This window comes from Carya illinoinensis, chromosome 14, assembly GCF_018687715.1.
Source record: "Carya illinoinensis cultivar Pawnee chromosome 14, C.illinoinensisPawnee_v1, whole genome shotgun sequence".
Lineage (NCBI taxonomy): Eukaryota > Viridiplantae > Streptophyta > Magnoliopsida > Fagales > Juglandaceae > Carya > Carya illinoinensis.
This window is the reverse complement of record NC_056765.1, coordinates 29,817,348-29,830,651: the sequence shown is the minus strand read 5'-3', so window position 1 is coordinate 29,830,651 and position 13,304 is coordinate 29,817,348. Positions and strand designations below refer to the sequence as shown.

Sequence of the window (13,304 nt, the reverse complement as noted above, 5' to 3'; positions counted from 1 at the left end):
AATCCTGAGATAACAGTGTGCTTGAATAACAAGTTGTTTCAGTGCTTGAGATTTGAAATATAAAACCATCAGAGCAGAAAACCAAAATGTCCCATGACTGGGTTGCCTAAATTATTCAAATTTACTTATATTATAAGATCCAACATGATTACAATTGAGTTAAACATACCATATGTAAATCAAGGAATGAAAGGGTATGCTATTTTTCAATTAGCATTCCAAGAGAATCAATAACATATCACCAGCATTCATATATTAGAAAAGATCTTCAGGGTGCTACCAATACTTAAAAAACTGACGAAGTTCTTTTCCTTCAAGCCGTGAACAGTTTCCTTGAGGCTCACATCAAGAGGTATGTATTCAATACCCAAGATTTATCATCTGCACAACTATCTCAGTTTTTGGAAAACAAAAATAAGAGGGAAAGGTTGATGTAGAGAAACTACAAGGAACAATAACAAGAAGCTCTAATACAGGATAAAAGGTGGAGCCAAGTCATTTAGGTTTCATGAGGTATCATCAAAGAGAAAAAATCAATGTATCAACTGAATAAAGGTGAGAGAACAGATATTGCAAGAGCCAAGTGAGGAGATAAATTCCAAATCTAGGCCAGACTAAGCCTAACTAGATAAACCTGATATGAGATAATAAGATAGAAGTCCACGGGATGGCAAACAATTTGTAGTCTGGTTGGTGTTGCTCATTCATTCATGGTTGAGTCCAATTATTTGAATTCTATTAGATGTTCATTGTGGTTACTCTCTTACCTGAAAGATAGATCTATCTTTGTGGTCTCTCCAACCCAAAAGGAGCTTACTTTTATTGTCGCAAATTGTGCAATTGGAGCAACTACTGCTAGAGTGCTAGTTGCAACTATTACTTGAGTATTATAACTAGAGATTAGAGAGAATTAAACACTTCTCTGGAAGTTGTAAAGAGGGATAAAGCTCATGTAAAATCCTCGCAGGTTCAGAGTTGTCAACAACTCTCTCAACCAAACAGTATCTTCCACTAGCTGGAGAGATTTCATATGCTTGAATATGTGCATTAGCTACATCTTGGACATTGACCAATCCAACTGATAGATTGGAAAACACCTGTGCTCCTGCTTCAAATAAAGAAAAGAGATGTGAAATAAAGAACTAAAATAATATGTAGTTTCTGATAATAACTATTATGTACAGGTAGGGCTTGGCTAGAATCAAACTGCTTGATTTTGTTTTGTTTTATATCTTTTTTTTTTTTTTTTTTTGGAACAAGGATATTTCTTGCATTCATACTTCCCCAAGTTTTCTCCCCCATACTAGTGCAGGGTAAATCCTAGAAGCTAGAGCTGCTCACCCTTCCTTAAAACAAGTAGTAAATTATAGCTCTCATGACATTACATTTAAAACTTCCCTTCCCTAGAGGTTTCTAGTCAAAGATCTACAGGTTGAAAGAAATGAGAAACCAGGGTTTATATAAATATAAATAAAGCCTAGCAAAGCAGATACCATTTATTAAGAGAGGACCAATGACCCGTGCTGGCTTCTCTCATCCAAAGTTCCAGGCAGTTTGTTCAGCCAATGTCTTGGAAAGCGCATACCATTGCTGGAAATACATTCAAAATAACAGCCAGATTCATCAAAGAACCAATGAATATATATGATAGTCATTATTTGGTTCCCTGAATTGTACGTGATCATAAAGGGCATCAAGGAGAGTACAAAACTCAAATGGCAGAGCATGCATGCACTAGATTAGTGCAGAATGTTCATCATTAAAAGAATCTATTGCTTTCATGGACAGAGGGAATTAAACACGTGTGATGAGTTAAACCTGCATCATGATCTCTTGATTAACATATCACCATTCATAAACCCTTGGAAGAAGGTGGAAATCTTAAGTGTAATGGCCAATGATTTACATGCATCATGACCATCTTTTCCTTACAAAATTCAGGATTTGAAAACCAAGTCTCGTCAATGACTACATCAGGAGTTGCAAATCTTCCAGTGTATGCATCTGCAGCCAAAGAACTACCCGTTTAACAGACGAAGACTTTGCAGACGACTTCAGAACGTTATGGACAACATGGCCTCCTGGGTAAAACGTACTGGGAATAAAAGAGAAATGATAGAGTTACTCTATAACAATTTGTTTACAACTATTTAATAAAATAATATCATTTTAAATCTTATTTTGACTTTAACTTTTGATTTGATATATTTAAATTTAATAAAAAGATATTATTATATTTAAAATTGTATATAAATTGTAGATAGGTTGTAAGCCAAAAATCATCCAGTGGAAGTGCATTTTTGAAGGGTAGACATCAAATTTTAAATGCCTAATCATTAATTCATACACATTGTCCCTGTCCAGGTGTGTTGCTATAAGAGCAGAAAGCTTAGAAACAAAATTAGAATGAACTCCTTATATAACTATAACATGGGAGTACAGAAATTAAGAAAAATTGAAAAGAGAGTTTTAGATTTCTAGCTCTAAACAAAATTTTAGAATCACCACGAAACCGTAACCCAATTTTCAAATGTTTTGGTTACATGTAAAATTCATCTGACACAAATGATATATGGTTCATTAAACTTTATTTGACTATATTTGATTGGAATGAAAATATAGTCAAAGAAAAAATAATTGCAGCTTGACAATTGTTTGGAAGATAGATGCATTATTAAATGCTCATGTGGACTCTTCCCCGTTTAGCCCCCACGTGATGCATATATCTCTCATGAGAATTAGATTATCTAATTCTGTCAGGCAATCAGAGAGTATCCCTATTCACAAATGGTGAAATTTATGAAACATTTTAGGGCACAATTTAGCTCCTAACATAATTCAGAAAGAGTGCATTCAGTTGGAAGAATTGGCCGTCTTCAAGAAGCAAGTCTTTGGCACAATGCCAAGTTGACTGAAAGATTATGACCTAGTTTGCTTTCACAAACCATCTCATCTCATCTAATTATTATAACTTTCTTAAGCTCCCACATAAAATATAATAAACAATTCAACTTTTTCAAATCCTAAATCAAAAATAATATTATAATAATATTTTATTTAACTTTCATCTCATCTCATCTATGCAACCAATCGAGACAGATAATCATAGATATTCCATTCACCAACCAGTCATGATAATGTAGTACAAAGTTCTACTCAAAGACCACAAATCACAGTGCTGCAGAATCATTGTCCAATTCGCATCAAAGTGAACATCACCCTACTTGCAGTTTTGGAGACAAGTTACTCCTCCAACCAGAGCATAACTATGTATATCTAGATCTTATAGATATACCTCAAACACATATCAAAAACAAGTATGAAGGTAACACGTATCACCAGCATTTTTATTGATTAGAAAGATCTGCACGGGTGCTACCAATACTTAAAAATTGACGAAGTTCTTTTCCTTCAAGCTGTCAACGGTTTCCTTGAGGCTCACATCAAGAGGAATGAATTCAATACCCAAGCTTTTTGCCTTCTCTTTCGACACCTGATATGTTGGCACAAATGGCTTATCATCTGCACACCTGTCAAGGGTTTTGGAAAACAAAAATTAGGTGGAAAGGTTTATGTAGAGATGTTACAAGAAACAATGATGAGGACCTCTAATGCAGGGTTTTGGAGTTTTGGGGGCCCAACAAGAGCCATTAAGGTCTCATAAGGTATCCAAAAACAAACAATGAATGAACGAAACAAATAAGGTGACAGATGTAACAGATATTGCACAGCCCAAGGATAAAAATGTTGAGAAAGAGAGAAGAGGAGAGGGAAAGAGAGAGAATTCCAAAATTAGCTCTACTAGGACCTAACAACACAATTTTTTGGCCCAACGAGATAAAATGCCTGAATAATTAATATCCCATACGCGAAATCAAGGAACCATGTCATATAAAAAGGAATGTGCAATTGGAGCAATTACTGCTAGTGGTAAGTATCACTTGAACATTGTACCTTGAAAATAGAGGGAAGAGGGAAATAAACACTTACTTCTCTGGAAGTTGTAAAGAGGGATAAAGCTCACGTAAAATCCTCACAACTTCAGAATAGTGAGCAACTCTCTCGACTAAACAATATCTTCCACTGGCGGAAGGGATTTCATATGCTTGAACATGGGCATTAGCAACATCTTTCACATTAATCCATCCAAATGATAGATTGGGAAACACCTGTGCTCCTGCATCAGAAGAAAAGAGATTAAATAAAGAAGAAAAGAAGTATAGTTCTGGCAATGGGAATTTTAAGTGTATCACATTGCAATAGCTACCTTAAACAAGTAGGGATAATATCATTATTACAGGACAAAATACCTAGTACAAGACACATCCACATGTACACATGTTCACAAAAGTACTGTGCAAAGGATGAAGAGGACATATTAGGTTCATATTAAACTGATTGATTTTGTTTTGTTTTGTTTTTTTTGTTTTGTTTTTGTTTTTTTTTCCTTCCAGGTGCAAGGAGAAATCCTGTACACACAGCTACACAATTAAGTGCTATATCGCACTAGTGTAATAAAGCCTAGACACTGGAGCTGCTGCTCCTCACCTAGATACCAGTTCAATTAAGGGTTTCAAATCCCGACACCCTTGAATATCTTAAAAAAACTGATGTTCGGGGGGCAGAAGGGACATGGTAACTTTCTAGAAATGGTTGCACAAAAAGCTCTTCCAAACCCCAACCTTCCACCCTCCACTGCCAAAGAAAACTTGCCACTGCCCCTTGGGAAGTGTTCTTAGTTTGTCTCTGGCATGGAGCACACTTGCCAGTCACGCGGACCCCAGTAGAATCTCAAGCGGCTTGGTTAACATCCCATTTCAATAACAAGGATGGGTTATACTGTTCAACCTTCCTTGAATGAGTTATCAAATAGAGCTCTCATTACCTTTCGACAAGATCAACTAGTTGAAATGAATCAGAAACCAGGATTTATATAAAACTTTAGCAAAGAAAATACCATTTACTAAGTTCGAAATTGCAGCAGCACTAGTATTTAGGGTTGGCTGTAAGAGAGGACCAATCACCATTGCTGGGTTGATTGCAACAATGTCAAGACCATTCTCTTTTGCAAACTTCCAGGCAGCTTCTTCAGCCAATGTCTTGGAAAGCCTATACCATTGCTGAAAAAAAAATTCAAAATGAAACCCAGAGACAAATGAACCATTGAACATATGAGTCATTAATAATTTGGTTCCTGATTTATTTATTTATTTATTTTTTTTTTTTTGATATTGGGGATTGGGGAGGGGGATCGAACCCAAGACCTCTCTTATAGAGGCTGAGTCTTATGCCATCTGAGCCACATGCTCTTGGCTGGTTCCTGATTTATAAGTGATCATAAAGGGCATCAATTTTAGCAAAACCCTAATTGCAGATCATGACAGAGATAGAGTAGAACATGATGTTCACAACTAAAATAATCTATTTTTTTTTATAAGTAAAATAAATTATATTATCAAAAGAAGGCAAAAGCCTGATACAAAGTTTAGTGACCACATCTAGGTATGAACAATGGATATAAGGAACACATGTAGCCCCAAACCATTGAAATCAACCGCTAAGGTCCATGTACAAAGAGTTCTAAAGAAAAAAAGAAAAATGTGTGAACGTGTGTGACAAGAAAAAGCTGCATCATGATTACAGTCCACATTCAATTTTACTACCAAAGCAAAGGCATGTCCCCCCCCCACCCCCACCCCCTTTCTCTTTTTCTCTCTTCCCACCTCTTGTTCCCTTTTCTCCAAACGGAAGAAAGGGGTATACAAGTTATAAAAAGAAGCATGATCAATGGCAAAATGTGTGACTCAGATTGATTTACTATGGCTTTAACGTGATTGAGATGACATCATAAGGGTATTCCAGGATTTTTTATATCAATAATCAGTTTGGAAGCCTTAATGTCAAACTCATTATCCTCATTCCTTAAAAAAGTTGTAGTGGTGGATGTAAAACACTAACAGCGTATTATTCTTGTGAATGGGTGTACAGCATAATTGCCGAGGACCTTACTCATCGATTGAGTAGGATGATTGAGAAGATTTTATCAAAATCACATAATGCATTTGTTAAAATAAGACAAATATCAAACTTTGTGCTTCTTGTTAATGAATGCCTGGATAGTAGACTTACTTAGGTGGACCAAGGGTACTTTGCATGTTATTAGATATTGAGAAGGCCTATGCTCATGCTAACTTGGAGCTTCTATATTACTTGCAGGGGAGTTGAGGCATCAAGGATAAATGAAGATATTGGGTAGGCCATTGTATCCCTCAAGTGTGTCCGTTCTGCTTTGGTGCATGGCACTACTGCATGTTTTCTTTAGTTCGGGGTTTGAGACATGATCAAGTGTCTCCATTACTTTTTGTTATTGTTATGAAGATTCTCAAAGAATGTGACTTACTAGGTTTTGGTATAGCGTCTAATGTGGGGAAATGACCCTCAAGGAAACTTTCCCAACGATGTAAAATATTGCACATGTGCAGGAGACTTCAGTGGCTGATCTACTAGATTTTTCAAGTGGCTCCCTCCCCTCAGTGGAATGTCAATCTTTTCAAAGCACCTCATGACTGGTAAGTTGATGTTTTCACAGAATTTCTCAATCTCTTTTACGCTACTAAATTATGTCTTCAAACTGTAGACCAGACTCTTTGGACCCCTTCCAAGAAAAGAAAGCATATTGTTCAATCCTTTTATCATCTCCTTATATCTCAGGATAATAACTTGTCTTCTTGGAACAGTATTTTACGGGCCAAGGTGTATTTTAAGAGCAGCTTTTTTTGCATGGACAGTCTCCTTAGGGAAGGTCCCTACCATGGATAACTAAAGGAAGTAGAATACCTTTGTGTCAAATTGGTGTTGTAAGCACAGAAATATTGGGGAATTTGTAGACCACCTTTTACGCCATTACAAGGTTGGTAGAGCCTTATGAAATGACTTCTTTTGTAGAGTTGGGTTGGCTTGGGGTATGTGAGAAGGACAGTAAATCTCTTTGCAAACTGGAGGGTTATATGGCAGCCCACAAGTTGCAGCAGTATGGAAGAGTGCCTATGTTTGTAGTCGGTTATATTTGGAGAGAAAGGAATAACAAATTTTGAGACCCGCAGCAGACGTTGGAAGCCTAAAAGCTTCTCTTCTTTAATATGCTTTTCCTTTAGACATCTGTTATAGATTTCAATGGGTTGAATTTTCATGCTTTCCTTCTATGTTTTTCTATTTCTAAACAAGTGTTTCTCTGGTATACATCATGTGTCCTTAGGCCATACCTTTTGTAGTTCTAAATAAAATTTCAATTACTTGTCAAAATCAAATTTATAAAATGAAAATGATCGGCAGATTAATATATGGAAAGCACTGATAGCCTGAGAAGAACCCATCATTTGTACTTCCACTCTTCCCAACATTCAACAGCCTTGTTTGGGTACGAGTTATTTCAGAAAAAATCTCAGATTTTCAGGCTGAACCTACTCTTTGGCTCACAATTTCCCAAACATCACTTTCACTCACCACTGAAATAATTTCTCATCTTTCAAAAGAAATAAAATTATCTAATCATTTGCCTCAGGTTTCATGACAAATTATTAAAAAATAAAAATAAAAAAATCTCAAAAATTTATTTGTAAACATCTTTTCAGAGGACCCCACTTTTACAAAACCCAATAAAAACATATCTTAAAAATTGTTTCCATACAAACATAATATCAACAAACCCCACCGATTTCACAAAATCCCATAAAAACGCATCTCAACAAATTTATGAAAAATATTGAGATTTTTTATTCAAAAAAAAGTATCAATGATTTAAATAGAAAAAATATTCAATCCAAACAAGGCCTAACGATTGAAGGGAGTTTGGGACAATATTATTTTGGTATCGTCCAGTTAGTGTGAAGTAGGTTTCGCCTTTCCTTTATCGTTCTAGCTAGACATAGATGTTGATGATTATTGATTGCATAACCATTTCAAGTACACAAAATGAGAAAATAACCATTCATTTTTATCCCATCCATACCAAATTGTCCACCAGCTTGGAAAATCCAACTTTGACAAAAAGATATCATTTGGTCTGTTGTCCTTGTTATGGAAAGTTACAAGTAGGGGGTGTTCGGTCTGCTATGGGGAGGTTTTGTGGACCGGACCGGACCTATTCGGTCCAGGGTTTTCCCACCCTGGACCGGACCGAACTCCCTAAGGACCGGGCCGGTCCGTTCGGTCCACCATGGACTTTTTCTTTTCTTTTTTTTTTTATTTTATCCAAGGGCATTTTGTTTAATACTTTTTTAATTATATTGTGATATATTTAATATATATACATATAGTATACTATTATATATACATATTAATATATATATTAGTAATACACTAATACTATTAGTCTATTAGTATATAGTAAATTACTAATAGTTATTAACTTATTTACTATAATTAATAATACATGAGTACTAATACCATAACTAATAACTATATGTAATATACTAGTATTACTATCTCTTCAAACCCCACACATTTATTAATACTCTATGTAATACTATATTAAATAATAGTAATACTCTTATTACTAATACTCTATGTAGTTATAGAGATTTAATACGAACATATTACATATTAAGTTAACTATGCTAATACTATTATAAATTTATACATATATGATATATTATAATATATACTATAACTCTTATAATATAAATATATACTAGTACTATATATTATAATTAATAGTTATACATTAAAGAATATAATAATACATTGATACTAAATATATATAGTTATAGACTTATGATGATTTAGTTATTATGAATTTATGATTAGTATAACTATATAATGGTATTAGTATTAGATGATTATTAATTTAGAATAGCTATATTATATTAGTAATATTAGTTATGTTGAATCAGTCAGTTAGTATAACTATATTCTATATTATTACTATTAAGATAAATATTAGTATTAGTTATAGTTATATAGCCTATATTAGAATTGAGTCTTAGACTATACAATAGACTAATAGTATTAGTACAATTGTATAAGTATACTGTATATATAGCTATATCTTAGTATTAATTATAGTGATTAGTATAACTATATAATAGTATTAATAGTAGACTATTAGTATAACTATATATTAGTATTAGTTATACTGTTATAGTGATTTATTATATTATAATTTCTATATTATAATTTATACTATAACTCTTATAATCTGTTAATATATTAATATATACTAGTACTATATATTATAGTTATACATTAAAGAATAAAATAATACATTCATACTAAATATATATAGTTATACTTATAGTGATTTAGTTATTAACTTATTATGATTAGTATAACTATATAAATTATAATAGTATTAGACTATTAATATAGCTATATATTAGTAATATTAGTTATGATCAATTAGTGATTTAGTATAACTATATAAGTATTAATTATAGTGATTAGTATAACTATATAAATTATACAATACTATATTAGTATTAATAGTAGACTATTAGGATAGCTATATATTAGTATTAGTTATAGTGATTTAGTATAACTATATTAGTATAAGTATAACTATAGTCTATATTAGACTATTAGTATTTTTTTATACCATATATAATTATATAATTAATTATATACAACTATTACATAAATAAAAATAATTTTTTTTTTTTAAATTTCCATTCGGGCCGTTTCAGGGTGAAAAACCCCTAGACCAGGACCGGACCGAATGAGTTCGGTCCCTTGAAAATTGGATTGGACCCGTCTGGTCCGGTCCAAAAATGGCCGGTCCGGATCGGCCAATTCTCAACCCTAGTTACAAGTTTTCAAATCTACCATGCTTAAAAAACAAATAGAAAAGGAGCACTGACTTTTTAAATATAATAAAGGATAAGCAAGGTAAGTATCAAACAATTTGTGTCAATTGCCTTTTGAACTTTGAAGTGAATAAGATTTTTCCAGACATTCCAAAATAAATTAATGGACAAAATGGAGTATAAGTAATCCAGACGATTGAAACTGAGAATATTTCAAGTATTGGAGAAACTGTGCTATAACGGGCAATGATTCATATGCATAACCTTCTTTCATTTTGAAAGAATGGTAATAGCACATACATACCTTTGTTTCCTTACAAATTTCAGGATCTGAAAACCAAGTCTCATCAACGACTACATCAGGAGTTTGAGGTCTTCCATTGTATGCAACTGCAGCAATAGAAGATGTCAAGACTACCCGTTTAACAGATGCAGACTTTGTACATGAGTTAAGAACATTAAGTGTTCCCTTTACTGCAGGATCAAGTAGTTCTGCCTGAAAGATGAAGGCAAAGCTAAGATCAATAGTTAGGGGAAAAAGGCAGCAAAGACTATCATTAACAAAGAAACAAAAGTCATTTAATTGTTTATAAAGAAAGCTTGATATTCTTATATTTTCACATTCAAAAGATACTTTCATCTCTTACAATCATATCTTAAGTAGGAAATCAATGTTAGCAAGTAGGAAATATAATTCCAGGCAGCATTTTGTTAATACAAAAGTGCATAGTAAAGGAAAAAGAAAAAAGAAAAAATCTGATAGCAATAGTAACAAGGTTGACATTATTAACTTGTAAATGACGACACGGGAATTTACACAAGCCATGCTTCACAAGTTCTTTGTGTAGGTAATAAAGTAAGGAGCTATGATTCACAAGATAATGACATGCAATTACGCAAGCTACCTTTCACAAGGATATTGAAGGGCCTTAAGGCATGGGCTTCTGTTTTTTACACTTAGATATACTGTTGTACAGTTTTTGCACATAGAAGATAGAAAGGTATTTGGGACGTCAACCCAATCCTGAAGAACTTTGCCTTACCCAACTCCAATGTAATCACAAAACCACTATGTTTATGATTGTTTACCAACCCATATCCTATCTCTATCAAAAGCAGATCCTTTGCAATTCTAAATCCATTTCACGATTTAATCCTCCACCTCTAGACCTTCATTTCTAAGACTCACTCCATCAATAAACGATAACTCGCACACTTGAAACAACTTAATATTCAAAGAAAAGTAAAATGGGATTAACCTCTGGGTCCTTGACGTCAAGATAGAAGGGAGATGCAGTATGGAAAACACCTTCACAGCCCTGAATAGCAGTATCAAAGGAACCTTCTTCCAATAAATTTGCTTTGAACAGATGAAGTCTCTCCTTAGCTCCATCGAGTGCAAGTAAGTGACTTGTTTTTTTTGAGTCATCTGCAGGATATAGAAGTGAACTCGATTAGAATACCATACTTCTAACCGTGTATATTAACCATCCAATTTTCCCAAGGAAAAGGGTACTACTTTCCAATGACTTGTTTACTCAGAGAGTCAGAATGAAAAGGAATTAAAAAGGAAAAGATATGTCAATACATCACCAAATAGCATTGTTATTTCTCTATTGATCAAAAGCATCCAGCAGCAGTACGCCTGAGTGTTTTTAAAAATTATTCGGAATTTTGAACTTGAGATTTTCAAGCATCAGAAATCCCAAATAACATTCTCATATCATATCATTAATTCTACTATTACCATTTTTGTCATCGCTACCGCCACCACCATCATCACCACTGCTATAGCCACCAACACCATAACATTGTAAACCATTATCACCAAGCCATTAGCACCAGCATTACCATCACTGCTATAAATGTTATTATATAATAATTTCTTCATATGATCTTATCATATAGTCTGCTAGATTACAACATGGAGGTGCAGATAGGATCTTTTAGAACCCTTCCAAGAAACTGAAGTTTATTGTTCGATCTTTCTATCAGGTCCTTGTACCTCAAGATTACATCTCTTTTCTTGGGGAAGTATTTGGAGTCCTGAAGTGACTCACCATGGATGACATAAGAAAACGTTATATCATTGTGACAGATTAGTGTTATATGAGCAGAAAAGCAGGGAATCGATAAACCACCTCCAACTCCATTGTGAGATTGCCGAAGTGTTGTGGAATGAATTTTTCGATAGAGTTGGGTTGGCTTGAGTAATGCCCAGAAGAATAGTAGACCTCTTCTCCAGTTGGAGAGGAGATGTGATACACCACAAATAGCAGTAGTATGGAAGATGGCTCCAATCTATATAGTTTGATGTATTTTAAGGGAAAGAAATGATAGAACTTTCGAGGATCATGAAAAGATTTTAATGGGCTAAATTTGCATGATTTTCTTGTCTCTTTTTCATTATGTGTTTCTCTTGTATACATCCTTTGTACTTGGGCTATGCCTTTTATGTTTTCTAGTAATAAAATTTTCCATTACTTTTAAAAAATGTTCTCATCCAACCAATGGACATCACAATTCCCATCGATTTGATATAAAATATTCCAAATTCAAAATCTTCATCTAAAGACAACCAAGATTACTTATAAATCTCCAAAAAACAAAAAGAGTGCAATTGTTAAGATTTAATCATTCCTTCAAAATCCAATCCAACTCCGCATGTAATTTCCAGAGAGTTCCATTATTCAGTCAGTGCAGTCTCCAGTCCCATTTACCGAAATGGTATGAGAAATTACTCTGTTTGGCTTTGCAGATAATACTTCGTCCAAAGAAAATATATGATAATCCTAGTTTGATTGAAACTGGAATCTAAATCCAAATCAAGAACTAACATAATCACCACAAAACTTAACAACTTTGAACTTTCAATTAGAAACACCCCTATGAAAATATCCGAACAGTGTCCTGAAATGCTCCCAATCAGAGTCACACGGGACCCCGAGAGCTATCAAAAGGTTTTATGAAAATGAATCTACACGATCATAAGCCACAACCTGGAAAAGGGAATTGCGTATAACTTTTTGCGTGCAGGAGTCACCATAATACACAGAGAGAGAGAGAGAGAGAGAGAGAGAGAGAGAGAGAGTACAGACTGGGGTCGCGAACAGAGGCCCTGACAATGTAACCGCGCTGCAGAAGAAACTTGACGAGCCACGAAGCTATGTAACCGGAGGCACCGGTCACGCACACGAGCTTTCCGGTTCCACTGCTCATTTTCGTTGCTCTTCTTCTTGTTTCTTTTTCTTCGTCTTAGCTTTTGTGTACGTTTTGAACCTCATCCATTGCTTTGCCTGTTTATATACCAAAAGAGCCACCGTTCAACTACCCAACTAAGATTAACCTAATGGACTCACGGCATATAATCGGATTCTCTAAATAAAAATTTTGAATTTAAAACCCCACATCCGCAATTTCAAAAATAAAAAACTAGCCAACTAGGTGTTGGAAATATGCTAGACGACCTATCAACTTAACTCGAAACCGAATTGAGGTCTAAAT

The 13,304-nt window shown here is 34.2% G+C and overlaps 1 protein-coding gene across 1 annotated transcript; it reads right to left on the bottom strand.

Annotated features, from left to right (window-relative positions):
* Positions 1-3,093: 3,093 nt before the first annotated feature.
* Positions 3,094-13,094, bottom strand: LOC122294237 (phenylacetaldehyde reductase-like). The gene is made up of 6 exons (XM_043102822.1): positions 12,899-13,094; positions 11,060-11,229; positions 10,105-10,296; positions 4,958-5,120; positions 3,991-4,177; positions 3,094-3,530 (listed from the first exon to the last, which is right to left on the bottom strand). The coding sequence occupies exons 1-6, from the start codon at positions 13,017-13,019 to the stop codon at positions 3,386-3,388; spliced, it is 978 nt and encodes a 325-aa protein (XP_042958756.1). The 5' UTR covers positions 13,020-13,094; the 3' UTR covers positions 3,094-3,385.
* Positions 13,095-13,304: the final 210 nt, after the last annotated feature.